This window comes from Helianthus annuus, chromosome 11 (assembly GCF_002127325.2).
Source record: "Helianthus annuus cultivar XRQ/B chromosome 11, HanXRQr2.0-SUNRISE, whole genome shotgun sequence".
In the NCBI taxonomy this organism is placed as follows: domain Eukaryota; kingdom Viridiplantae; phylum Streptophyta; class Magnoliopsida; order Asterales; family Asteraceae; genus Helianthus; species Helianthus annuus.
Window position 1 is genome coordinate 12,625,360 of NC_035443.2, and position 27,225 is coordinate 12,652,584.

A 27,225-nucleotide genomic window follows, 5' to 3' on the forward strand; every position below is an offset into this window, starting at 1 on the left:
TTAAATATTAATAAAAGACTTCAAATAATGGCACATGACATTCTCTACTTCAATCTTATAATTTTTATTTATAATTTATTTAATTAATATATCTTTTTAATTTAATATATGAATATCACTTAGCATTATCTTAATTCCTATTATAATAAATGTTTTAAAAATATCATAAAAACTCTCCTTTTAGTATCGTATGTTAAAAAAGTTACATTACGATTATAAAGTTATTTCTTATTATGAACAATATTTGATAATTTGATAATTTCTTTATCTTTAAGATGTAAAAGAAAACGTTAATTCTGTATTTTAATAAGATAAATTAAATGGTATACTGTGTTAATAATTATTCAATATGGTTTAACATATAGGAGTTAAAAAAAAAACTTAAGCGGTTACAATATAAGTATTTCTTAAAATTATAAAACTATATGATGTGCTATAATAAAGTTTGGTAATGCGGTTGTATTACTATAATGCGGCGGTATTTCTATGTAATAGCAATAATATTAGATTTTAGCAGATTCATGTAATGGATGTAGTATTACATGCACATGATTTGGGGACTGATAGAAAACTGCAAACAATAGTTTAAATTTGTCAGCTTTATCTAATGTTTTCCTATAATATTTTAATATATATTAATTTACTTCGTATGTTAGTTATATTGTTAGATATTATAATGTAAAATTTGTTAATAACTCATTTGTAGCTTCATTAAGATACGATGAGTTTGTTTGTAAGCTAGTTCATGTTATATATTGCTTTTACAAAACTTTCTATCATGAACATATGCTAAACGATAATAACTATAATATATCAACAGATTTATTTTGTGTGTAACTTGATCAAGATATATATTATTGTAAAGAGAGACATATTTGAAAGTGAAAGAAAAAATTATCATATTTTGGGTCACTTATAAATATATTTATTTATGTTTAAAGTAGAGTGAGAAATACGTGTATACTAGTGATTGTTTATATCTTGATATATTATACATGAAATATTTACATTGTTTTTTAGTGATTTTTATATCTTGATATATTATACATGAAATATTTACATTGTTTGTAGGGATTGTCTATGAAATATATGTATAATTTTATTTATAGTATGCCTTGTATGTGTTATGATATCATCTCTATATAAATAAAATATCGCGAGAACAAGTAAACCAAGGTTATGATTTATTACTGCTGTCATAAAGAGTACGAATATTCTTTGGTAAGACACTCAGAGTGTCATGCTCATGCATCTCATTATCAAGTTATGGAAGGTCGTTAGATGTTATACTGGTAATATTATATGATTTGGACATATAATTACTTCTCAATTGTTGTTATGTGAAGAAAAGTTTATTTATGAGGAAAATCGGATAAAACAAATTTTGTTTGTCAAATCTGAAGCAGTAATATCATTAAAATGGTATGAAAGGTTTAAAGTAACTTATATCCGTATGTCCGAGAAAATAATGAAAAACCATGAAGCTTGTTAGGTTTTTTTGATCCATGAAGTGAATATATAATGATCATTGTGATCCTGGACATCATTGAGAAATTGTAGTGATGGTCATATTAATAATGAGATCGACCATCTAAAATGCAACAATGATCATGTCAATAATGAGGTAGAACCCTAAAAGTGTTATAACATTATTGTTGAACTTTGAAGTTATAATATATTTATTGTATCTTATATTTTGTATTACATACATGCAAGTAATACATATACGATCATAAACCAGAAGTTTATGGATCATGATTATTTACTTTATTGGCATGACCGGTTAGACTACACCAAGTCAATGATGATGTGAAACATAATGAAAAACTTGAAGATTCTTCTAGCTGATAGCATGTATTGCTTGCTCTTAAGGGAATTATGTATTTGTCAATTAAGGGTGTGTAACCCTAAATATTTGGAAGTGATTAAGGGATATGCATATCCTAGCATGATACCATTTAGTGTTTTAAATCGATGCATCGTCTAAATGGTAATCAAATTCACAACTTGATGTTTGTGTAATTTATGGCTTAGCTAATAAGATAGCAAGCACAATATTCCAGATTGCATGTATTTATTAGTTGTGACGATAAGTTTATTTCCCTATCTATTAATGATCGGTAGAATAAGTGTTGAACTTCTTGTAGATTATGTTCATACACAAATTGCTTTTGTTAAAACGATCATTGAACGTCTACGATTGATAGCAAAACCACTAATCATGTGAGCAAGTTCATGTTTATATATGCGTACATGTAATTTTACATGCAATAACATTAATACACATCAAGCCAACATGTTGTAATAGTTTCTCCCCATTATAGTTAGTTTTTGGTCAGAAACCAAAGATATCCCTTCTAATATTTTGGTTGTGCGGTATATATTGAAATTGATCCACCACTAGGCACAAAGATGGGACCTTAAAAGGTGGTTGGGAATATATGATAAATGAATTTATATCCATCTCAATGGATTAACATTCCCAACATCAGGGGGAGATAAAAAGCAGTTGGAAAATAAATGAGTTGGTATGAATTATCATTGATTCTCAAAAACTAAAAGTGTGAATCAGAAGTTCAAAGAATAACTCACATTCAAAGATTAGCGAATCTATTACCAGGCGCATTCACTGACCTTAAAAAAGGTGATTATGTCACATATACCAACTGCTAATGCTCCAATTAAGATGAGTCTCCTAGAAGGACAACCACATGTTTGTAATGAGTCTATTGCACGTCTGAAGCGTGGTAGACTAGTCGATTCCAATAATAAAATTTCTCGAAAGTTGGAGCAACTAATTAAGATGGTCAAGTCGGGGTTATAGTAAAAAGGTCTCCTGAAGAGACGGTAGACATGATGGTTCAAGAAGAACCTCAGGTACCTGAAACTAAAGAGATCTCGATAAGTTGTATCATGTCTAAGATATGTATGGAATCGAAATAAAATTGACGTCGTTATACTTTTGTATATAATTGAGCGCTTGTAATGATGAAATGATGAGGATCAAAATTTAAGATCTGCCTATGAGAAATGATTGGCCAAAATGGAAAGACGCAAATGAGGCAGATTTAGAGTCTCTAATAAAATGGAAAGTTTTTGGACCAACGGTCCATACAACTGAATTTGTAAAGTATGTTGGATATTAATGGGGCTTTTATACGAATCATGTGAAAATCAAATTAAATGAGATAAGGCAAATATGGTGCACAGGGATTTTTGCAAAAACCCATGATTGATTATAATGAGACACATTCTCTAGTGGTAGATGTAATGACTTTCCAATATTTTATTAGTCTGGTAATATAAAGAGAGAATTGATATGCGTCTTATGAATGTTATGTATCACTTAATACTAAAAGTTTACATGAAAGTCTCTCAAGGATTTGAATTATCAAAAATCATGTAAAATGAGTTCTCGAGAACGATATGGTCGTTGTATACAAATTCATATTTGAATACGTTGAATATAATTGAAACTCCTGATGAGTATCGTAAAGTATTTAAGTGCTTATAAGGTTAGTTGAAACATCTTAAGGATGTAATTCTTGTGCACCAATAACTATACATAGAAAACTTGTGCCTAGTTATTATGGCATCTTAATGTACAAGGTATAAGCATGGTACAATATGGAATAAATATTCAAGACATCCTTGCATATGATATAGAAATCAATGAGGAAGTTTATGTAATAGATTATCCATTAGCATTTGACGACTTTATTATTATTTTCTTATATTTAACATAAATAACATTAACAATAAAATTATTTGAGAGAAAAAGAGGTGTTGCCACATGTCAGGAACTATGAAATATTGGTTTATCACCTTATCGATCCTCACTATTATTATTATTATTATTATTATTATTATTATTATTATATTAAATCGTAAACAAAAAAAATTGATGTATAATTTGAATAATGATAAATATCTATCATGTTAAATTTGAAGCGTTGGTCGAGATTACCACTCAAAGCGTATAGAAAAATGTAAAACACATTACTATATTTTAACTTTGTATCTTTATTTATAAACTAGACTAGATTATAGCCCCGTGCATTATAAGGTGTTGTACCATAAAAACGATTTGGTTATGTAATTTGTAAAAAACTTTATAAAATCGACGTAATCTCATCATCATATGACAATTCATATAACTAACTTAAATCTATCACAAAAACCGGTCTATATATGTTTTTTAGTAACACTAAAATACTATAACATTTCTTTATATAAGGTCTATTAAGTTACTCTTTCTTACTTTATATAACATTTCTTTATTTAGAGTCATGAAAAAAACAGGACCGGGAAAATTTGATGATGTGAAATTTTTTATAAAACAAAATATGTAAGATAATTGGTAGATGTATGGTTAGAATATATGTACAAGTTAGGTTATTGTTATGAGTAGTGTTCATATTCATCCACCATTACAGACGTATGATATTCTGAACTATGTATCGGTCTTTGTTAACCTAGGTTTTGTGTCTTCGTTATTCACATGCCATGTAAGTTATTTTTTTATTTAGGAATTTCGAGAATGAAATTTTCTTTTAGGATGGTATAGTTGTAACACCCTAGAAAAAAAATACATAATCACCTTTTTCATTTCCGTTCCGTGTTCCAAGTAAACATGGTTTCACCTTTTAAAACGTTCGAGAAGCGAAATGATTAAAAAAAACAAATGTGTAAACACAATAGATATAATAATTATATTAAATTATTTCCATATGCATACATCATTATTTGAGTACAAAATTCCTAGGCGTTGGGTCAATAATTCCACACTTTGTAAGTTTGTAAATTGTATCATATAAAATGTTACCGTGTACGATACGGAATTACATGAGCCCGTATGAAATATTGAGAAAATGTGAGAAGTGGAAGGTGATGCCTAATGAGGTTTCTGAAGCGAAAAGATCGAAAACAAGTGTGTCGGAGAGTTATAGTGCGGGTGGTTCAGATGCACGTTGTGCTATCAATATAAACGATGACCCCGAGTTCAAAGATGAAGCTCCAACTCCTGAACCAGAGCGACCAACTGGAATGGATTATGCTAAAAAAAGCGGCCGCTCAAGAGGCTTCGGGTTCAAAGGGAACGAGCTCGAGTGAGGCGTCTAAACTTGATACAGTTCTACAAAAATTCAACCATTTTATGGGAGTGCAAGAGGATAGGTACAACAAGAAAGAGAGGGAAACAGAAGTAGCGGCGACGAGGGAAAGAGAAAGACTTGAGTTTGGTAGGAGGCGACTCGAATGTAATACATACATATATTTGAACATTTTTATAAAGGAAAAACAAAAAAGCGCCGAGTAGTTTTTTTTTTTTAAATGTTAAAAATTTCATCTTACATAATATATATATGTCCAAAAAAATGTAACATACAAATTTTGAACATTTAAAAAAAACTAGTAGTCGCTTTTTACATTTTTTTATAAAAATGTTCAAATACATTTATGTTACGTTCTCTGTTTTTTTTAGAAAAAGATAAAAATGTTTCTTGAGTTTTCTCATCTCAAATGGGTTTTCATTTTATCCTTCACACACACACACACACACACATATATATATATATATCTATTACTATTATAAAAAGGAGAAGTGACGTACACAAACGTAATTTTACATGCGTACAAACTTTACAACAATATGTACAAAAAAATAAAGCACGCTTAGAGGGGTTGAAATGATACAATTAGGGTCTGTTTGGTATGAGATAATGGAATGGACGAAGGAATTGAATGGGCGAGGTAATGGAATGAACGAGGGAATGCAATGGATCATTACCATTCCATATCTTGTTTGGTTACCATGTGAATGGAATGAATTATTATTGTGTATTGTTCGGTAGGCAAGAAAAACTGAGTAATAAAATTACCGGTGAGTGGTGGTGGTGGTTGGTGGTAGTGATTGTGGGTGGTTATAGGTGGCGGTGGTGGGTGTCGGCGGCGGCGATTGGTGGTGGTGGCGGCGAGTGGTGGTGCAGCGGTGACGACAATGGTGGTGGCGACAAGGTGGTCGTTGGTGGTGGGTGGCAGCAAAGGTGGCGGTTGGTGGCGGCGGTGGCGGTTGGTGGTGGCATCGACGATGGTGGTGGGCGGGGGCGGCGAGTGGCGTTGGCGGTTGGTCGCAGCTGTGGGTGGTAATGGTGGTGAGTGGGTGGCGGCGATGGCGGTGGCTGTCGGGGTGAGGTGGTGGCGGGTGGCGGCGGTGGCGGTGGCTGTCGGGGTGAGGTGGTGGCGGGTGGTGGTGGGTGTCGGCGGCGGCGGCGATGGGGGGTGGTGGCGGCGAGTGGTGGTGCGGCGGTGACAACAATGGTGGTGGCGACAAGGTGGTCGTTAGTGGTGGGTGGCAGCAAAGGTGGCGGCGGTGGTGGTTGGTGGTGGCATCGACGATGGTGGTGGGTGGCGGTGGTTGTCGGGGTGAGGTGGTGGCGGGTGGCGGCGGTGGCAGTGGCTGTCGGGTGAGGTGGTGGCGGGTGGCGACAGTGGTGGGTTGTGGTGTTTTTGTTAAATGGTGCAAGAGGGTATGGAATGGAAAAAAAACATGGGGGGTGGAAGGAATGATTTTGAGGGAATGGAATGCGTTTTGGAATGGGTGATTCCATTCCCTTGACCAACCAAACACTCTTTTCTTCATTCCCTCGTAATCACTCATTCCATTCCACCTCTCATTCCTGCATACCAAATACTACCTTAGTGATGCTATGAAACATTCTCTCTCTTTTCTCATCCAAAATAAAGTTTTAAGACACTAAAGGGGCATTCTTGGTATTGAAACTTTAGTGATGCTCTAGAATACATATATGACCGATCATTCTCTTCCAAAGCTATGAAACATTCTCTCTCTTTTCTCATCCAAACCTCCGGCTCCCACAGTATCCTGAATCAGGGTTAACATTTCCGGTCACGGTTAGGGCTCCAGCGATTGTTAGGGGTTTTGTGCAGATGAATCCCGCGACAAGGTACTTCCTGCGAATCGTTCATTTGATTAACGCTGTTGTGCAAAACCGAAGAACCTGCGAACTCTTCAGATTTCGTCTCATCCAGGTTTCTTTTGATATTCAATGATTGTTATTTTAATGATTCTAATTGGAATCTATAGGGTTACTTTTTTATAAGTTCAATGTTGTGGTGAGTGAGAGTGAGGCACGTTTTGGTGCACAAAGCATATGGTTATGCCAAGAACTCTTTTAGAACAGAAAACATTTTGAAAGTTTATATGTATGTATGTACTATGTGTATTTTTTTTTTAACTTTAGATGGTTAGAGATGCAGGATTCCGAGAAGTGACAGCAGATGATCGAACAAAATAGGTTCTTTCATATAACCTCATTGATCATTTTATTCAAAAGTTTAAATATTATTGAAATAATATGCTAATTATACCTGCCACACTAATTATTTATAAAAAGTTGGACGATCAGTTTTTGTGGGCCTATTTGAATCTGTAAAAAAGGACACATTTTGACCCGTTACCCATATTGTCTCACTCATCATCGCTCAAAATCGAACATCTGAATGTCAATTTCAAAGGTACGGTTACTCAATTGTTTCATCACTTATGTTGATTTTGTTGTGTTTTTGTTTTTGTTTATGCTCCAACTAAACCCCTGTCAATGTAAACCCAGGCGGCACAGACTTTAGAGAATAGTCCAATGTTGATGATGGGTTGTTTCCAAGGCTAAACGACTCAATAAGGTATGTTTTTCTATTTGTATTACTGTTCTAGAATAATATTGTAGTTTGTATATCTAAAAGGATAAAACAGGGTGTTCTAAACATTTTTTGTAGGTGAGGGGATTTGGGGATAACCATCTTTCCTTTGTTTTTATGTTATTTATTTATATTGATTATTATTATATGTCATATGATGATCAGAGTAGGCGTACCCTAATTCACTTTCAACCATTCAAACTTTAATTAATGCTGCGGTATCACGTAATGGTCGCAATGTAGCCTTGGTTATTCGCCTTCATTTTCATGATTGTTTCGTTCAGGTTATGATCTTTATTCCATTCCATTATGCTTTTTTTTGGTGAACTGTAAGGTTTTTTTCTAGGCTTCTAATCTAATCTATATTTGATGCAATCAGAGTGACATCGGTAATCATGTTTGTTTGGTTAAGATCTGCCCATTGCGTAACAATGTCCGTTTGGTTGTTAGGGTTTAGATTTCTTTATATGATTCTGGTGTTTTGAAATCAGTTTGTTTTTCTTAAATTTACTTTGTTTTTTCTGTGAATCCAATACCAGATTGTGTAAATACGACTGAAATGTGTTGGGTGTGAAAAGTGTCGTCTGTAGGGAAACCGCACTCAAAATCTTGTTCTCTGCTGACGGTCAAAATGATCGAGATCAGCCTGTGAGTATCACATACCTACTGTTTGTATGAATTGAAGTCTCATTCTTTGTCCTACTTTATATCTATTTTTTTTTTTTTGTTTTACTGGATCACAACTGCAGTTGCAAAGGATTGAAGTAATATCATTGATGAATCTGCTCAATCGTCTCTCGGAATCACTTAAATCACTGATATGGCTTCATCTGATTTCATGAAATTAAGAGGGCTTCAAATGCGCTCATTGGGGCATGTGGTGAGTAGGCTTCCCCCTCCCTCCCTCCCTCTCTCAAACATGCACTTGAACAAAGAACTTAGAGGTGGTGTTCAAAATGCATATATTCCCCTTTTTTCGCCTTATATAAAAAAAATTTCGTGATGTGCTTTTAAGCTATTTCTTTTTTTATTCATAGAGATTCAAAAATAGCCTGAATTGAACTATTCATAAATGGGGTTGAATATGTGACTTCTAATGGGAGAAGGGTTGGAAGAGAGTGACGAAAAGTTGGATTTTTTCCTATGTGATGACAACCAGGTTTTATTTATTGTTTAATAGAATATCAATAGGCAACGAACCACCTACACAAGAGCTTGTGGCCAGGGATTTACATGACCATGTATGGACGTTTTGCCATATTTATTGTGGTATGTCGAACTTGTTTTTTTTTTTTTTTCGTTAGCAAAGTGCACCATCTATAGCATATGTAATAAAAAATATTTAGCAAATAGTGTAACTGAACTTAACAAAATATCAATCGACTGCTAAATCACCCTTTGGGTGCGATCTCTTGGTTATTTAAAGATGATGTTTTTGCTCAATGAAACAAATAGTTCTTCAACTTTCAGGGTAACCTAAGCATCACTTGCTCACAACTAGCCGGAGTCTCTTTGTTAATGGGAAGAGGCTTTTGCAGGAGACTCGGTCTTGTTAATTATACTCCTCTGCAGTCAAACGTGCTAGAACCGATGGTATGTTCACATGATAACCTTTTTTTCTTTTTCCAGCTACCCTTTTACCTGTACACCATTTAATTGATCTATCTTCTTATGAATTTACTTGAAAATTTGTGTTTGGCTACATGTCATTATGTGCTATCTGGTGCGTTGGTGTTTTAATACAATTAAAAGTGGTAATTTTGACTCCTTATCTTAGAAAGGTTTGATCTCTGCCTCAGGGCAGTTGGGTGTCATAATCTATTACACTTAATTCAACTGTAATGTTCACTTGGTTTTCTTGTGTGATTCAGTCTTATTTTGAGAGGTTGGCAAGACAAGATTTAATTTCATGTTTGGTGTTTAGTTTTGAATTTATTTTTCTCTAATTTCAGGTCATATATATTCTGAAAGATATCCTTAGTTGATACTTGTAAAGCATTAATTATCTATATGAAAAGTTCTCAATACACATTTTCAAAGGCTCCAATACATCTACAGAAATGACATCTATTTTGGAGATTTAATTCCCTTGTTTTGTTAAAATTTTCTCTTATATTTTATATTATAATAATAGAGTATGGAATGATAGGTTTTGTTTTTGTTGGAGATATTTTATGGCTGGACATGTCCGAGCTGTGGGAATGTCAATTTTTCATTTAGGCCAAGTTGCAATATGCGTAATTGTACGCAACCTCGACCAGCTGATCATAATTCATTGTGAACTGTAGTAAGCTAGGTACATCTATTGATCAGATATGTTTGTTGTGATCTTCTAGCTAACTTTGATGAAGCTTGTTTATTATAATTGTCCAAGTAAGAAGTAAGTATTGATGTGGGTGTACCCCCACCCTATGCAACATCTTATGATGGTCCATTATCTGGTCCTGGTGCTTCTGCTTATCATTACTACAACAACCGCCTTGCTGGAGGGACCGCCTATCGACCGCTGCAACTTTCCGCCACACCCCCTTATTCTGCTGGCCCCATCATTGGTAATGGTATGTCTTTTTGTTTTGTACAACAAGCATTGGTTTGTTTAATGGTAGACCAGGCAAACGGGTCGGGCCGGGTTGGGTCATGCGTCAAAACGGGTTCGGGTAAAAACGGATCAATTAAAAAAGGGGTTGTTTCGATTCTGGTCGAAACGGGTTTGGGTCGAAATGGGTTTGGGTCGGAACCTGTTTCGGGCCAGAACAGGTTTCGGGTCAGGTCGGGTCGGTTAAAAATGCTTTTTTTTTAAGAGTGTACATCATGGGGGCAGTTTTGTCGGGTTGAAACGGGTCCTGGTTGCTTTGGGTTGAGTACGGGTCAATACTTTTTTACACTCAATCCATGCTTATTGGCCGCGAATCTAAAATTCACAGGTGGTTATATAGATTTGCATACAGTTCTTAGGAACGTATAACTATAAATATGGGAGTGAGTTTTAATTATTGCCCAACTTTATGCTTTTTTCATTAGAACTGGATGCCACGAGGGAGAAAAATGGCATATATATACACCACATGATCGTTACCTGAGTGAAGAAGCTGCCAAGAAGGTTTTCCTCTATATTAATTTTTTTGATTTTCATATTAAGGTTGTATTATTTGACTCTACACGTAATAACTTAATTGTTTTTTGTTATGTCTGGATGACTGGACATTAGTTGGCTACTCTCAACTGTTACACCAAATTAGAACTTGCTGTGTTTTTGGATGTGTCTTTAGGTAGGATCCATCTGAAGTAATGCATAGCCACATTGTGATGGTCCTTGCAAACCTGATAAGACATATATCTCTATCTACATGCTAAAAGTATTGTTTATTTTTATTTGGAAGTTATAATTATTGGTTACGGATCTGGCCAACAGAAATATTTTTACCATGTTGCGGTTTCAACAAATAGAACGACAACATTACAAGTTCTAAATTGTCCAAATCGTCCTTCTCAACTGTTACGCCAAGTTTTAGATGCTACCTTACATGTATGTCCTCTGTACTCCCATCAAATTATATACGTATTCGCCATTTATTATGCTATTCTTTAATTCCTTTTGTTTATATTGATGGTTTACATAGGCGGATTAAGATACCGATGAGATCTACAACTTATATATAATTTTTTTGTTGTTTTTATGTTTGAATTATGTTCTCGCCCCGAGTTATCGACTCCGCAGCAACGCGCGGGTTCCCTACTAGTATATATATATATAGGATTAGGTTCAAGAATGAACACTAGTGTATTTGCGAACTGAGCGAACTAATCCTGGCCATACACGTGTGTAAATCAATAGTCAGGATTTGTTCACCCAGTTCGCAAATACACTAGTGTTCACTTTAGAACCCTACCCTATATATAGGGTCGGGATTTGGAGAAAACGGTAGAAAGTGTGAGAACGGTGAGAACGCTTATGGATCGTCCGATTAAAACAATCTATTGACTAGACTGGCGCGGTGGCGTTTTCGTAAATAACATCAATTTTATTACGTGGATGCGCCTCATTAAGGGTAAAAGCTTCTTTACACCTCTATACCAAAACGCCATACTGATGAATAAAACGCCATTACGGACCAAAACACATCGCTATATAAACAAAAACATCCCAGACATAAAAACACACCCCCCAGAACTTGAACCGTCATATTTTCTACTATATACCATTCAACTTACAAACGCCAAAATCACCAAAACGTCAAACACAACTACTCAAAAAACGCCATATTTTCTACTATATACCATTCATCTTAGAAAACGCCAAAACACTCAAACATCAAAGATTCCAAAAAAAATCGACGGTTCTTTCAGATACACTATTTTATCAGTAAAACGCCAAAAATGCCAAATATCGTTTCTTGTATATTCAAATATTATTCTACGCCAAAGTTTCGATAATGCATTCTTCCCTGAGGTGCTGTGACTCAAATAACATTTTGCTGCATGAGATGGACAAATCATAAACAAAAAGATGTTGGGGTCAGACTTATGTCATTTTCTGTGTTTTGTTCTTGATGAATATTTTAATGGCATGAAAAGACGAATGACACTAATGAGTTGTTTGAAGATACATATTCAAAAAAGAAAAAAACTCATGTCATTTTGTCTTTCCAAACGGCCACAAAAACACAAGCATGGCTAAGCTAAACCACCAACGAGCATCATTCAAAGAAGAAAGAGACCGATGACAGTGAAGATTTGGAAGATGAATTGTTTTTATTTTTATTTTTTTTAATTTTCTTTTTCTGTGGTTTGCTATGTATTTTTCAACTTAGAATAAAAAAATACATTATCTTAATAAAATGTCAAACAGTCATAATGCATATGAATCGCCATAAATGGAGTAAAAACGCCAAAAACTCCCAAACTATAATGAAAGTAATTTGCAGAAGTATTGATTGATAAAAGCTAAAAATGGAAAAAAAAACCGCCAAAAACTACTTAAACCCATTCAAAAACGCCAAACTTGGGAGATGGAAAGTCTATGACCCTAAAAACTCATAAAAAGCTGAACAAAAACAGTAAAAATACACAGTAACTGAAAAGATGGCTACTTTATTAATATCATTTATTATAAATAAAATCCTGTCTAAACTACGCGCCAAAAACATCCTATAAAGAGAGACTTCTCTGCACAAACAACTTATCACAAAACCAGAAACAAACGCCATATTTCCTAGAAACCATTCACTTTAAAAACGCCAAAAATAATACTTAAAAAAGCCACAGATGCAGAACCTCGATTCTGCTATATTGAGTATTGATCTGAATGAAGTTTCACTGAATGGATTCTTATCTGAGTTGGGTATCTCTATAATCTTTTGCTGAATGAGATGGACAAATATCCAAGATAAAGAGACTGATGACACTGATATGACATCATGTTACTTTGTTCTTGATGGATATATTGATGGCATGAATGGGTCAATACATTAGAACAGGCGTTGGTCTTCAACATGTCATCAAACAAGTATATATCCACCCACCATAAAGGATGCCACAAAAATAAGCATCTTCTAAAGACGGCCGTTATGTAGGAAAATAAGGATCTACATAAGGCATTCAAAAACAGGTTCAAAACGCCAAAAAGATTAAAGTAGAAGAGGCTGATGACAAGGAAGATTTGAATGAGAAATTAGATTATAATTTTTAATTTTTTTTCATTTTCTATTGTTTGTTATGTAACTCTCTGTTGTTTATCATCTAATTCTCTACTATTTTAAAAAAAATTGAGTATAAAACGCCAAAAACTACAAACACCAAAGCGCCTGATAGTTTGAAAACTGTGAGAACGAATGCTAGCAAAATACGAGGTTGCTATATAAAACGCCAAAAACGCAAACAAATTATTACTGGAAAAATCAACACTAATTGACAGATGAAAATTGAAAGAAACAGTAAAATAAAGACAAGGTATCATTATTGCCATACATTATAGTTATATTAATGTCACTACCTGGAAAATTGAAATTTATTTATTTTTTCAAAACGCCATAATTGCCTGTCACATTATAGGCCTGTATCCTAAATGGCAAAACACCTGATATAATAAAATCAAGAAAATTACTGATGTTTTTTACATTAAAAGCCTACATCCTGATCTAAAAAACAATAAAAACGCCAAAACAATACTTAAAACGCCAAAATATTTACTATGATTCTGATCTAAAAGCAATAAAAACGTCGCGTATTTATTAAACGCCAAAAAAATAGAAAGATGAAGTGACACGCGTTAAAAAAAGAAATATGAAAGGACAAAAAAGCCCCTCCGCCTTTCTCTAAGCAGCGTGACACGTGTTACGCCAGGAAGCGTTCTCACCATTCTCGCACTTTTGAGCGTTTTCTCCTGATCCCGTTTCTCTCTCTCTCTCTCTCTCTCTCTATATATATATATATATATATATATATATATATATATATATAGAGTAAGGTTAACATACAAAAAGCCTTATCATACATCACGTAGGAGACAATGGTAACCGTTGGATCAGGGGTATAATCATGCATGGGACCACATAATCACGCATGGGACTATAATCACGCACGTTCTATGATAATAACGCACGTTATATTTTTTGTCATGTATGTTAATGTAGGTTAAGCCTTGAAGTACATTATACTTTCTCTCTCTCTTTCTCTCTCTCTCTCTATATATATATATATATATGAAACAACAACAACCTATCTGGCTTGGGAGATGAGAGGAGGGGCATGAAGTCTCCCATTACTAGATAAAGACTTCCTTGACGGATTACCGATTATCACTTCACCGAAGATCAATCAATGGTGGATTAAATATTATTATTATTATTACTATTATTGTTGTTGTTGTTATTATTATTGTTATTTATTATTATTATTATTATTGTTGTTGTTGTTGTTGTTGTTATTATTATTGTTATTGTTATTTATTAGAGTAAATTACTTTTTGAGTCCCTGTGTTTTAGGGTTTTAACCACTTAAGCCCAAAATCAAAATGTTTAATGCTCTGAGTCCCTATAGCCATTTTTCTTAATCATTTGAGTCCAAATTTCTAACATTGTTAGAATTTTTTGGTTAAGTATTGTTAAATGACCAAAATACACTTATAGTTAAAAAATAAAAAAATAAATTATTATCAGATTTCTCTCTCTCTTATATATTTCTCTCCCATTCTGCACCCTTCATCTCTCTCTCATCTTTCTTTCTCTCTCTAGACCATTTACATGCCCTACCACCACAGCTACAACCACCTCTGTCACCAACCACCACCACAACCACATGCCTCCAGCACAGTGTAAAACTATATTGACAAGTTTATCAAAATCCTGTTTTGGACCAATATACTTGTTCAGTTGTTGCAGTTATGTATGTTATGCTTTGTCGTATCGTTTATCGGTTTTGTTGTAGCAACACGATTCAGATCATTCTTAAAGCCAAACAACAGAAATCTTTTAGAGTCAAGACAGTGTAAAACTAGTTTCTACATTCCGGAAACAACCCAAACATGACAAAATCAAACAATCATTCATAATTCACTTAACTAATTAGCCAAAAACGCTACGAAAACAAAGGTTTCAAACAACATACATTGTTAACAAAGCTAGACCATTCCTCTCATTTGCACAACTTTAGCTTTCTCCGTCTTCCTATCGATCAAACGCATAACCAACTCACTCTCACTCTTAGCCACCAAAAACACGAAAACGCAGAATCCCCAAGTATCTTCCTCAATGTAGATGCACCCTGAATATCAACCCTCAACACAATATCATACCCTTTAGCCATATAATCCCGAATCTGCTGTTTCGATATCCCCTTTTATCATACCCTTGAACAACAAGATTACGATAACACCCCTACCACTAGCAAACCACTTATAGTCTTCGATCGCTTCTACGATTCATCATCGGAAGACCGAAGTACTAATACTATCGACGGAGACAATTCTCTAGTTAACGCCGCCGGAAACCGGTTAGATTACATGATGCAGTATCTAGACCGGAATCTATTGTCGAAGAATGAAGTCAAACAGGCGTTGCTGGAGTTTATAGGCTCCGGCGGAGGTAGAGGGATGTTTAGCTTACCAGTTAAGGTCGTCGTGCATCCGAACCGGCCTCCGAGTCTTGAATTCCGGCCGCATCCGCTTAGGGAGACGCAGATTAGGTGTTTTGTTAGGGTTTTGGAAGGGACAGGGGATAGGAGGCAATTGTGGGGTTAGGGTTTGGGATACGAAGGATGAGGAGGGGCTACAATGGTGGTGGTGTTGTGGTGTTGGTGGAAGTGGGGTGGGGTGGGGTGGTGATGATGGTGGTTATTTTGTTGAGAGAGAAAGTGATTAGGCAGAGAGAGAGAGAGAGAATGTGTGTGTGTGTGAATCTGGAGATAGAGAGAGAATGTGAGTAGATGGAATATGTTTATATATTTAATAATAGTTTTAATAAAAATAAAATGGTTTTTTAAGTATAAGGGTAATTTGGTCATTTAACAAAAGTTAATAGAATAATTCTAACAGTGTTAGAAATTTGGACTCAAATGGTTAAGAAAAGTGGCTATAGGGACTCGGGGCATTAAACATTTTGATTTTGGACTTATATGGTTAAAAACCTATAAAACACAGGGACTTAAAAAGTAATTTACCCTATTTATTATTAGGGTCCTAATAAATCCACATGGTGTCATCTTATTCTAACATGGTTGATACGGGCCGTATAAGGTTATACGGCCCGTATCAACCATGTTATAATAAGATTATAGTGTGGTCGTATATATATTATACGGCGATTTTATACGGGTCATATATACCTATACGACCCGTATACAATGATTTTCGTTTATTTTATTGTTTTATTACTATTTGACGCGACGTATTATTCCTCGATTCACGTGTGAGTAGACGTAAGATTCTCCGATTCGATGTTATATTCCTCGAATCTCGTGCGAGTTATGTGATTAGACGTTAGATTCCTCGATATTCGTGCGAGTTATTTGATTCGACGTTAGATTCCTCAATTTGCGTGTTAATCATTTGAAACGATGTAATATTCCGTAAAATTCTCTATATAAACGACACTAATTTCATTCATTTTCATTCAACTTCTATTCGTTTCTTCTATATTTCTCTGTATTCAAATTATTTACGCTATAATGTTGGGTTGGGTGACTTTTTTAATATGTTTGATAACGAGGCGAATCATGGGAGTTATCATAACAATGAAGATAACAAAGCGGGCATGTTTGATCTGAATGCTCCGTTTGATCTCATTCTTGCGTCTGATGCAGGTCAGGATACTTGGGGTTTGGATGCCTTTCAGCCTAATTATGCTGGTTATTATCCATCGCAACACCCGGTTAATTTTGAAGCCCCTCCTGTTAGTGTTGGACCGCCGACTGATAGTTCTCATTCTCCTCCCATAAGTTGTGGACCGCCCGAGGGTCCAAATGTTGACCAGGAACGTAGTGAGTTTCAAAACAAGCAGTTATAACATTTAATTATACGTTTATTTGTTGTACGTTAACTATTTTAGTGTTTTTATGCTTGATGTTGTTTTTATTAAAATCTTAGATTAGGGTTGCTCAACGGGTCGTGTTCGCAGGTTGGTGGGTTCAACCCGACCTGAACCTGAAAATTTTACACAAACCCGAACCCGAAAAATCGTATCATACATAAGAACCCGAACACGACCCGAAGTTTCATGGGTTGACCCGAACACGACCCATTAAACCCAAATTTTTTTTATTTTTTTTCTGAAATTAATATATTAAAGTTAAAATTTACTTAAAAACACAAATATATATATATAATAATATCATATTTAAATTATAAAATCAATGTTAATTTCTCTTTTTAACTTATAATCATGGCATAAAAATATGCACCCCATTTAATTTATGACGTAAAATATATTGTAAAAAATATAATATAGTATAAAAGTGTAACAGGTCAACCCGCCAACCCGACCATGTTGACCCGAACCCGACCCGTTAACCCAAACGGGTTCACAGGTTCAACCTGAAACTGACCTGAACCCGTTTATACTAAAATTAAACCGATGGGTTAATCATTTGAATGAATCATTAATTGACACATATAAGTATTTTCGTTAGAAATTCGCTAGCATGGATGAATTGGTAGAGTGGTGTAGAGACGTCGGACGCGTAAATGGCTACGCCCTCGTCACCAAGCGCACCATCTACGATAAACCCCCAAGCGGTCAGCCGTTAAAATTTGGCTTACATGCGATTGTGCCGGCGAGTACAAATCAACAGCCACGGTCAGACGCAGCGTGACCAGGAAAACCGGTTGCAAGTTCCAACTGATCGGGACAAACAGAAAGAGGTTAGGTTATTGGGATCTAAAGGTTGAGGAAGCTAAACATAACCACGAACCATTTCTGTATCCAGAGGGGCATCCGTCCCTAATGAGGCTGACTCCATCGGAAGAGAGGACGGTGGAGCAAATGACGCATCAGAACATAAAACCACGAGACATTCTTGCTGCCATTAAAGAACAGAACCCCCATAATGTCTCAACAAGAAACACCATATACAACACTCGGGCTAAATTAGGTCGAATGGAACAAGTCGGCAAGACTCCAATGCAGATACTTTTCAACCGGTTGGAGAAGGTTGGGTTTGTTTTTTTACCATAGAACATCTCAAAACGGCTAACGGGTCGAGGATGTTTTCTTCATCCACCCGGAGTCGAACATGTTGTGGCGCGCCTTCCCGCATGTGTTGCTTATAGACCCCACCTACAAGACGAATCGGTACAAAATGCCGCTAGTCCAGATCATCGGTGTTACATCCACGTTGATGTCGTTTTGCATTGCTCATGCGTTCGTAAGCAACGAGAAACAGGAAAACTTCATATGGGTTCTACAGAGGTTGAAACACTCATTAGACAGTGTTATGGAACCCCGTGTAATAGTAACGGATAGAGATCGTGCCCTAATGAACGCATGTGCAATCGTGTTTCCCAGGGCTAGACATTCATTGTGTAGGTGGCACATACAGCAAAACATCCTCAAACATTGCAGGCAAAGCTTTAAATCAGAAGACAGCTGAGAAAGGTTTTGTTACAAGTGGTGCAAGCTAATTAACTCAACGACCGATCTTGACTATAACTATTGGTACGAGCGAATACGATCAAGGTTGCCAAGCAAAAAAACCGACGGTAAGTTTTATATTATTTTTGTTTAATAATCGTATTTATTTGACTTGTCTTAACTGCACTTGACTTTGATTACAGAGATTATGGACTATTTGGATTCAATCTGGTTACAACCATATAGAGACCAGTTTGTTTCGTTCTGGAGCGACCAACATCTGAACTTCGGTCAACGTACAACGAACAGGGCAGAGGGTCAACATGCCCTTTTGAAGCAGTACCTAGGCGACTCTAATTACACCATGGAGAAAGTTGTACCACTTATTGATAAGCTCATAAGAAACCAGGTGACAGAAATCAAAGGCAGCATTGAAACAAGCAGGATCCGAACATTGGGTCAACATAACAAACCAATATTTAATCTCCTACGAAAGAAGGTTTCACATGCCTGCCTAGAGTTGATATCCGCCAAAGTAAATGAAATAGAAAAATTAAAGTTATCTAACGGTACATGCGCATGCCGTTTGTATACAAGTTGTGTGTTGCTGTGCGTGTGTCGGTTGGATCCGTATACAACGAATGGTAATACATTATTCGACCAACCATATTTTATAATCATAGCATTTCATCACGCAAAATCTTATTGACGTTTTATGTTGTTTGTTGATATGTTTCTTAGGTCAAATGATCCCGTTGGAGTTGATAGACCCTTTTTGGAGAAAGTTAAATTTGGACTCCATACTGAAACCGAGCGAGGTGGACTCTTTCGACTTAGACAGCGAACTTGCGCTTCTCAAACAACATTTAAGTGCCCAGCCGAGAGAAGTCAAGAAAAACATGCTTCAAAACATGAAGGAGTTGGTACAACTCAATAAGACGAAGCTCAAACAACCAGTTGTGCAAAAAAACACACGGGGTCGTCCAACTTTAAAAGCTCAACAACAAAGGAAGGATGACTCGTTTATGGAGCCTTCAAGACACATCTTTTTTACAACGCAGGACGAGTATAGTGATTCACCCGTTGGGTATGGCACACAAGAGTCAATCATCGAACCTACCAGGCACAACTCGTTTATCGAGTCACAAAGTTATTGTGCTGAAGCACCTATGTTCTTCGGCGAGATTGCGAAAGGCGCTAAGAATTCAAAAACGAAAAAGAAGGTCGCAAAATCAAAGGAAGAGCAACCAGACTTACCTTTGCTGCCTGTCGGACTAGCTAATATGTTCATGCACTTCCAAAAGTTCATTCCACCTTACTTCTATCCACACCTCAGTCACATACAAAATGTGCAGGGTGATGGTAATTGTGGGTTTCGATCTATAGCGGTCGGCCTATCGCTTAAAGAGTGGGAGCGGCCGTTCATACGGGCGCAAATTCATGATGAGTGCAACCGGTTCCACGAATCATGGAAAAATATAAATGGATCTGAGTATCAAAATGTTCTGGATTCATTAGTTTGGACTGGTATAAGCGGAGCACCTCAACATAAGTGGCTACAAATGCCTTTCACGGGGCTTCTGATAGCAAACCGGTGGAATATCGTTTGTCTCTTATTAAGTGACCTTGGCTGTGCTTCATTTTTTCCCATGTTCAGAACAACCGGAGAAAGTACTCCGCATCGAACAGTCGCGCTTGTACATGTAAACAGGAACCATTTTATTCACGTCAGATTAGAAGGGGAACATCCAATGCCAACCCCATCAGGATACTGGCGACAACCGACACGGAATACGCCAGCAGAAAGTTGGTATCACTATTACAAGGAACGTATTGACCAATATAATAGGATCGTTGATGAATACAGGACCAGGGATTACGTGGATTTAGGTGCCCTATGAATATAAAATGTTATTTGCATGTTTTGACAATTTGTAATGATGAACATACACGTTATATAAATGTTTTGGCAACTTGTTGAAATTGAACTTGAAAAAATGTTTAAACGAATCAATTTGCATGTTTTGACAATTTGTAATGATGAACATACACGTTATATAAATGTTTTGGCAACTTGTTGAAATTGAACTTGAAAAAACGTTTAAACGAATCAACGTTAACACATACCGACTGTATCTTCGTCACTTCCGCATATAGTAATTTAAGAAAAATGAAAAATACTCAATTGGATATGGGCCGTATAAACATATACGCCTCGTATACAGTGATCGTATATTAAGTATATGACTGAATTAAAAAAAACATTAAATTATTGTATACGGGCCGTATACATTTATACGGCCCGTATACAAAGGAAAAAAGATCGTATAAGCTTTATACGACCTCATTTCCACATACGGCCTCAACATTCCACCAAAAATTCTCTCGGTTTTCTCTCGGATCGTTCTTGGATAGCGTTCTTCGGCGTTTTCTTCTCGTTCTTCCTATACGGTACATTTTCGTATAGTAAACTTTCAAATTCCGTAACATGTTAGATTATGGTCTTGTATAGTAAAGGATCGAATAGCGTAGATAGGCGTAACGATTACGATTGTATAATTGAATTTGAAAAAAAAATGAAACTGAAAATTGTAACTGATTATTCAATTGTATACGGTCGTATACAATTTATACGATCGTATACACTTGAATATTCAAATATTATACGGTCGTATACACTATATACGCTCGTATAGCAGATGAATATTCAAATGGTATACGATCGTATACACTATATACGCTCGTATAAAGTTTGAATATTCAACCAGTATACGATCGTATACGGTATATACGGTCGTATACTGGTTGAATGTTCAAGTTGTATACGATCGTAAACATTGCATACGATCGTATGAACTTATATTTTATTCCCAATTTGTTATATTTTTTGCGTATCCGCGACGTATAATACATGCGTATATATCTGAGGTGTACGTAGCATATACGTGCGTATAATACTTGCGCGTACGATCGTATACTTCATGTTTACGGATCGTGTACGAGATGTATAACACGTGAGTATACGAAACCTATACTTGATGTGTACAGAGCGTATATGATATGTACAATATGTTCATATACAAGAACAGTAGTCGAATAATGCGTTAACGCTAATTGTATAGTGATTGCTAAGTGGTAGTTGTTATTTTTACAGACGATATGGCTGAGTCATCAGCAGCTGGTGTGGCCCGTAGAGGTCGAGGTCAGGGTCAGGGTCGGGGCCGTGGACGTGGACGCGGACGGGGACGTGGATGTGGACAGGAGGAGGAGGAGATTGTGCCCGATTTTACTTAGACGGGGCAGTTTATTTGAGATATCCCCCGAGGTACGGCTGCCTATAGGGTTTTGGGCAGATTACAAGAGATGGTGCTGGATGCCCCTCGGACCATTGATATTCAGTTTTTGACCGATGTTGGAGCGATCGGTCGGGTCCGGGAGCTCATGCCAGCTAACTCCCCATGGGACCGCTTATTTGATGCCGCCGCAGAGCGGGCCCACAGGCAGATTAGTTTAGAGTTTTTATCTACTTTTACATTTACGGACACCCGGGGTGGGGGATTCTAGCATTTTTTTGATGACAGACGCCGTAGCTTTTACTATTTGCGGCAAGTCTCAGAGGATGACACTTCCTCAGTGTCCCAGGCATTTTTTGATGCGCACATCACCACGTCCAGTGACGTGTTGTGGTCTTGGTGGCGCACTATTGGGTTCGGGGAGTTCGCGAAACCGTTATACCGATACCTACATCAGTGTATCACCGTGACGATCGCCGGTCGTCATGATAGCAGGGAATGGGTCACCCAAAATGACCTATTCTACTTGCACGACTTACTTACCGGCGGGGGGGGGGGGGACTTGGCGTACAGGTTGGCCGCATATCTCTCCGAGTACGCTTTTAAGCATACCTCTACCCACATCAGCTGTGGGGCCTTCGTCACCCATCTGGCGAAGTATTTCTTTCGCCTCTTGTCCCTGCAGGTGGCAAGTGATATGACTCTGACACTCCATCTTGACAGGGTTGGGAGGGACACAACCCAATCGATGGGTTTGGCTCGCGAGGGAGAGGGAGGGCGGCTGGTTAGGGCGTATGGTGTGGGTGAAGGACCCCGTGGAGAGGGAGGCGAGGGGGAGGGAGGCGATGGAGAGGGAGGCGAGGGCGAGGGAGAGGGAGGCGAGAGCGAGGGAGAGGGAGGCGATCATACTGTCGATAAATCACAGGTAGCTGCGGATGATTTACAGGGTGATCGCCCGTACGTTCGATGGAGCGTGAGACAGCGTGTGATGCCTCCACCGGGGGTGGAGGAGAGAGTCGTTCAGGTGGAGGAGAGACTCGTTTAGGTCGAGTCGAGACTCGGTCAGGTCGAGTCGGATGTAGCTGCAGTCAGAGGGGATTTAGCTGCAGTGAGAGGGGATGTACAGTGGATGGTTGAGGTGATTGTAGCTATGCATTCTGGCGCGTCCCTACCTCCACGAGCTGGCGCTGCACCACCAGCACCACCGCCGTAGTTGCTTATTGTATTTTTTTTTTTTTGTGATTTTACATTTGAAACATTGTAAAACTTTATCTTTTTGTTTGTTTTAGATGTAAAACATTCTAAATATTAATCTTATGTTTAGATGTTATGTTGTTTGTTTAATAATTGTTGTCGTAGTTTATCATAATCATATCACATATTTATCGTTTTACAAAGTGGAAACTTATTAAACATTATAAATACGTTTAATTACAAACTCGTAACATAATCCGATATTTACAATACTATTTTAAAATTTACAAAACTTATTAAACGGTTTCCCGATTGCAACAAAAAATTAACTTTTCTATACATAGGTATTTATCGTTTTACAAAGTGGAAACTTATTAAAAATAATAAATACGTTTAACTACAAACTCGTTACATAATCCGATATATACAACACTATTTTAAAATTTACAAAACTCATTAAACGGTTTCCCGATTGCAACAAAAAATTAACTTTTCTATACATATTTATCGTTTCACAAAGTGGAAACTTATGAAACATAATAAATACGTTTAACAACAAATTCGTAACATAATCCAATATATACAACACTATTTTAAAATTTACAAAATTTATTAAACGGTTTCCTGATTGCAACAAAAAATAAACTTTTCTATACGGGCTATACGGGTCGTATAACATTATACGGCCCGTATACAGATTTCAAAACTAAAAACCCTTATCAAACCTTCGAAACAAAATTATGCAAATATGTATACGGCCCGTATATAAATATACGTCTCGTATACATATAAAAACAAAAAAAAAACATTCCACCGCATTAAATTCTGCGCATAAACATTCTATACGGCCCGTATCAGTCTATACGGCTCGTATACAAATAGGGATGTGAAAATAAGATTATAGGGGTGTGGAAATAGACGGACCCTTATTATTATTATTATTATTATTATTATTATTATTATTATTATTATTATTATTATTATTATTATTATTTGGTATTGATGTTGTTGTCATAATTCTAGAACTTTGGAGATTAAAGATTAATGACATAACACTAGAAACCAAAGATGAAACCATCTTTTACAAAGCTTTAAAGCATTCAAAAAGAACAACCTGACCACAGTATCAAACCTAATCTTATAACTTAACAAAAACAACATTCCAAATGCTTTTGGATTCACCCTCACATCCTTTAGCTCTTCTAAAAGTCCTTTTGTTTTCACAAATCTTCTTTCTCCTTGGATCTTGTGCTTATAATCAACAAGGGGAGGCTTACACTCTTAAGATAATATTAAAATATACACACACCTATATGTTATAATATAAGACTCACATAATCTTATGATCAGCACCCAAAAAAACATCAGCAATGGTTCTCCATTCTACTGAAAGACAAGGCCGCGACGGTAGTGGTGGCGGCAGCGGTGGTTCATCTATAGTTCTCTTGCAAGAAAGATTTAGGCAGCTTCAAAGAATGAGAGAGAAGAGACAAGAGATGGAGCTTTTAAAGCTGTTCCCTGAGCATGGAACCACGAGTCGAAGCGGTCAAACTAACCGTTATGAGCCACCAGTTCGATCGTTGGTGCACCCTGAGATGATGAAAACAAGACCATGTTCTCAAGACTCGGTCTCTCTTGGACTTGATTTATCCACCAAGCAAGCAGAACCACAAAAACCTGCAAAAAACACACAATTTATGGACTTTTGGAAAGTAGATTCAAATAAACATGAAGTTGATACTTCACTTCATCTATAGAAAAGCTTTACCTAATCTTTTTTTTTTTCTTTTTTTAAGTTCCTTTTTAATGTAACTTATGAGAAAATAGCGGTAAGTTAAGTTGGTACCTTGATTATGGTCTGATTGATATATGTTGTCACGACCATAATGTTTTCATAATCAGACCGCTTATTTTTATCATTATATTCTTCAATAGTTTGTTTTGATACTTTTACTATTTTTGGTATGTACCCATGTCTTATTTTCATCATCATCTTCTTCCTTAGCTTGTTTTGATAGTTCACTCTTACCCTTTAAGTTTATCTTTAGAGTTATAAATTACAATTTTGGCCTATGTGGTTATATCACTTTTACCTTTTAGCCAAAAAAACAAAATTAACATCTGAGCCCCGAGCGTCTTTTTTACTAACCCTTTTGACCCCTAACGTCTTTTTTCTAACCCTTTTGCCCCCTAACATTTAATGGATGGGGTTAGTGTTAGGGGCCAAAAGGGTTAGAAAAAAAGACGTTGGGGACACAGATGTTAAAAAATTCTTTTTTAGGCTAAAAGGTAAAAGTGAGATAACCACAGGGGCCAAAATCGTAATTTACTCTCTAGGGAAGTTAAAATATTTTCTAGAACACAAGCGTTAGTTAATATATTTTTTTGAACGGCCAACAGAATCAATTCCGAGTACTCCTGGGGCACCCACTGGACAAACGGAGTACTCCGAGAGTAACCCGAGTCCACCACCAATTCTGGGGAAAACCCGGTAACTCACCCGCCCGTAGGCACGACGGTGAAATTACCGGTAAAACCCGTTTGGCTCAAGGATCCAACCCAGGTTTCCCTGGGTCTCCTATCATTGCCCACTAATACCTCACTCTGCACCAAGTGGAAGTTGAACCTGCATCTCTTAAGAGAAATGCAAGCCCTCCACCTATTGATCTAGAGATCATTGGCAATTAGTTAATATATTTGCTTGTACAAATGAAATATTGTCTTGAGTTTTTAATTGATTTTTGTTTTTTAGTTTTAAACACATTATCATATAGCTTAAAAGCACAAAGTCGGAGGTTTTTACTCCACCCACACCCTAAATTTCACACTTTGTCACTACTACTCCATTTACTTTAAATTTCCATAACCACACCATGATCTTTTAACTTGGCCAACACCACCCCTCTACTTTGGTTTTCTACCATCATCCCCTTAGCTTTTACACATTTATGTCACCACACCTCTACTTTTACATTTCCACCATCATTCACTCATCTTTTACGCCTTTTCGCCACCACCCCCCTACTTTTACACTTTGTTTTTTTACCCCTTAGACTATTACTTCATTTTTTACACAAGCTCAACTTTATATATTGCAACTGTAACTCCTAGACTATTACTCATATTTTTGCAAATGCCATTGCATTGCGTTTTACGAATGTCTTAGGCATTGTGTTTTACACTTCGTATCCACCTTTATGTTTTACACTTTTTTGTAATTTTTTCCACTTTTTTGTAATTGTCTTTTGATACATTTCATTTTACGAATCATGTATTGTCTTGCTACACGTTTCCACCCGTGTCGCCGCCGCAACGCGCGGTGGACAAAATACTAGTTAGTACTTAAATTAGGCAACATTATGTTAGATAATAGTATACAAACAGATAAGCAACATTATATTTAATATTTTTATCTGTTTGTTTAAAAAAATTGATAATAGTATACAAATTGATTAACTAAAACTTAATTAACAGATATATACACAACCACTCCCCCCCCCCCCCCGGCATGCCACATGGGTGCCCTTGATCTCAAAAAACCGCTGCAATGCAATGCTTGTTCAGATTCATCGCTTTGATAATCCATTATAAACTGGATTAACAGATAAATACACAACCCCCCCCCCCCGTTGGTCTCAAAAAACGCCGCAATGCTTGTTCAGATTCATCGCTTTGATAATCCCCCCTGGGGCTGCGGGCGTGCCACATGGGCGCCTTTCAAATTCATGCTTTGATAATTCTATTATAGATCATCGGTTTCATTCTAAGTTTCGTACAAATATTTAGAATTCAATGATTATATTTGTTTCCATCCATCTTGGTTATCACAAAAGTGGAGCACATAGCTTTATATTCTAGTGGCATCTTGGAGGTGAGATAAGACTTTAGGACTACTAGGTCCTGGGTCGATTCCTACAACGGGAGTTTTTCCCATATTTATTGGATTTCCTCCTGAATTA

The 27,225-nt window shown here is 36.5% G+C and overlaps 1 protein-coding gene and 1 long non-coding RNA gene across 25 annotated transcripts; both read left to right on the forward strand.

Annotated features, from left to right (window-relative positions):
* The first annotated feature begins 6,802 nt into the window (after positions 1–6,802).
* Positions 6,803–17,156, forward strand: LOC110889613. 24 transcript variants are annotated; one of them, XR_004872075.1, is made up of 8 exons: positions 6,803–7,050; positions 7,279–7,536; positions 7,632–7,701; positions 7,887–8,364; positions 8,466–8,596; positions 8,897–8,985; positions 9,187–10,274; positions 10,738–10,969. It is a non-coding gene; the product is annotated as an uncharacterized LOC110889613 (long non-coding RNA). The 24 variants fall into 24 exon arrangements; XR_004872078.1 differs by adding an exon at positions 17,014–17,156 and having other exon boundaries at positions 6,804–7,050; positions 7,279–7,701; positions 7,882–8,364; positions 10,738–10,816; XR_004872077.1 differs by having other exon boundaries at positions 6,804–7,050; positions 7,279–7,701; positions 7,882–8,364; positions 10,738–10,816; positions 10,925–11,318.
* Positions 17,157–24,636: 7,480 nt separating this feature from the next.
* On the forward strand, positions 24,637–25,023 carry LOC110887774. Its single transcript, XM_022135345.1, has one exon. The coding sequence runs from the start codon at positions 24,637–24,639 to the stop codon at positions 25,021–25,023; it is 387 nt and encodes a 128-aa protein (XP_021991037.1).
* The last annotated feature ends 2,202 nt before the right edge of the window (positions 25,024–27,225 follow it).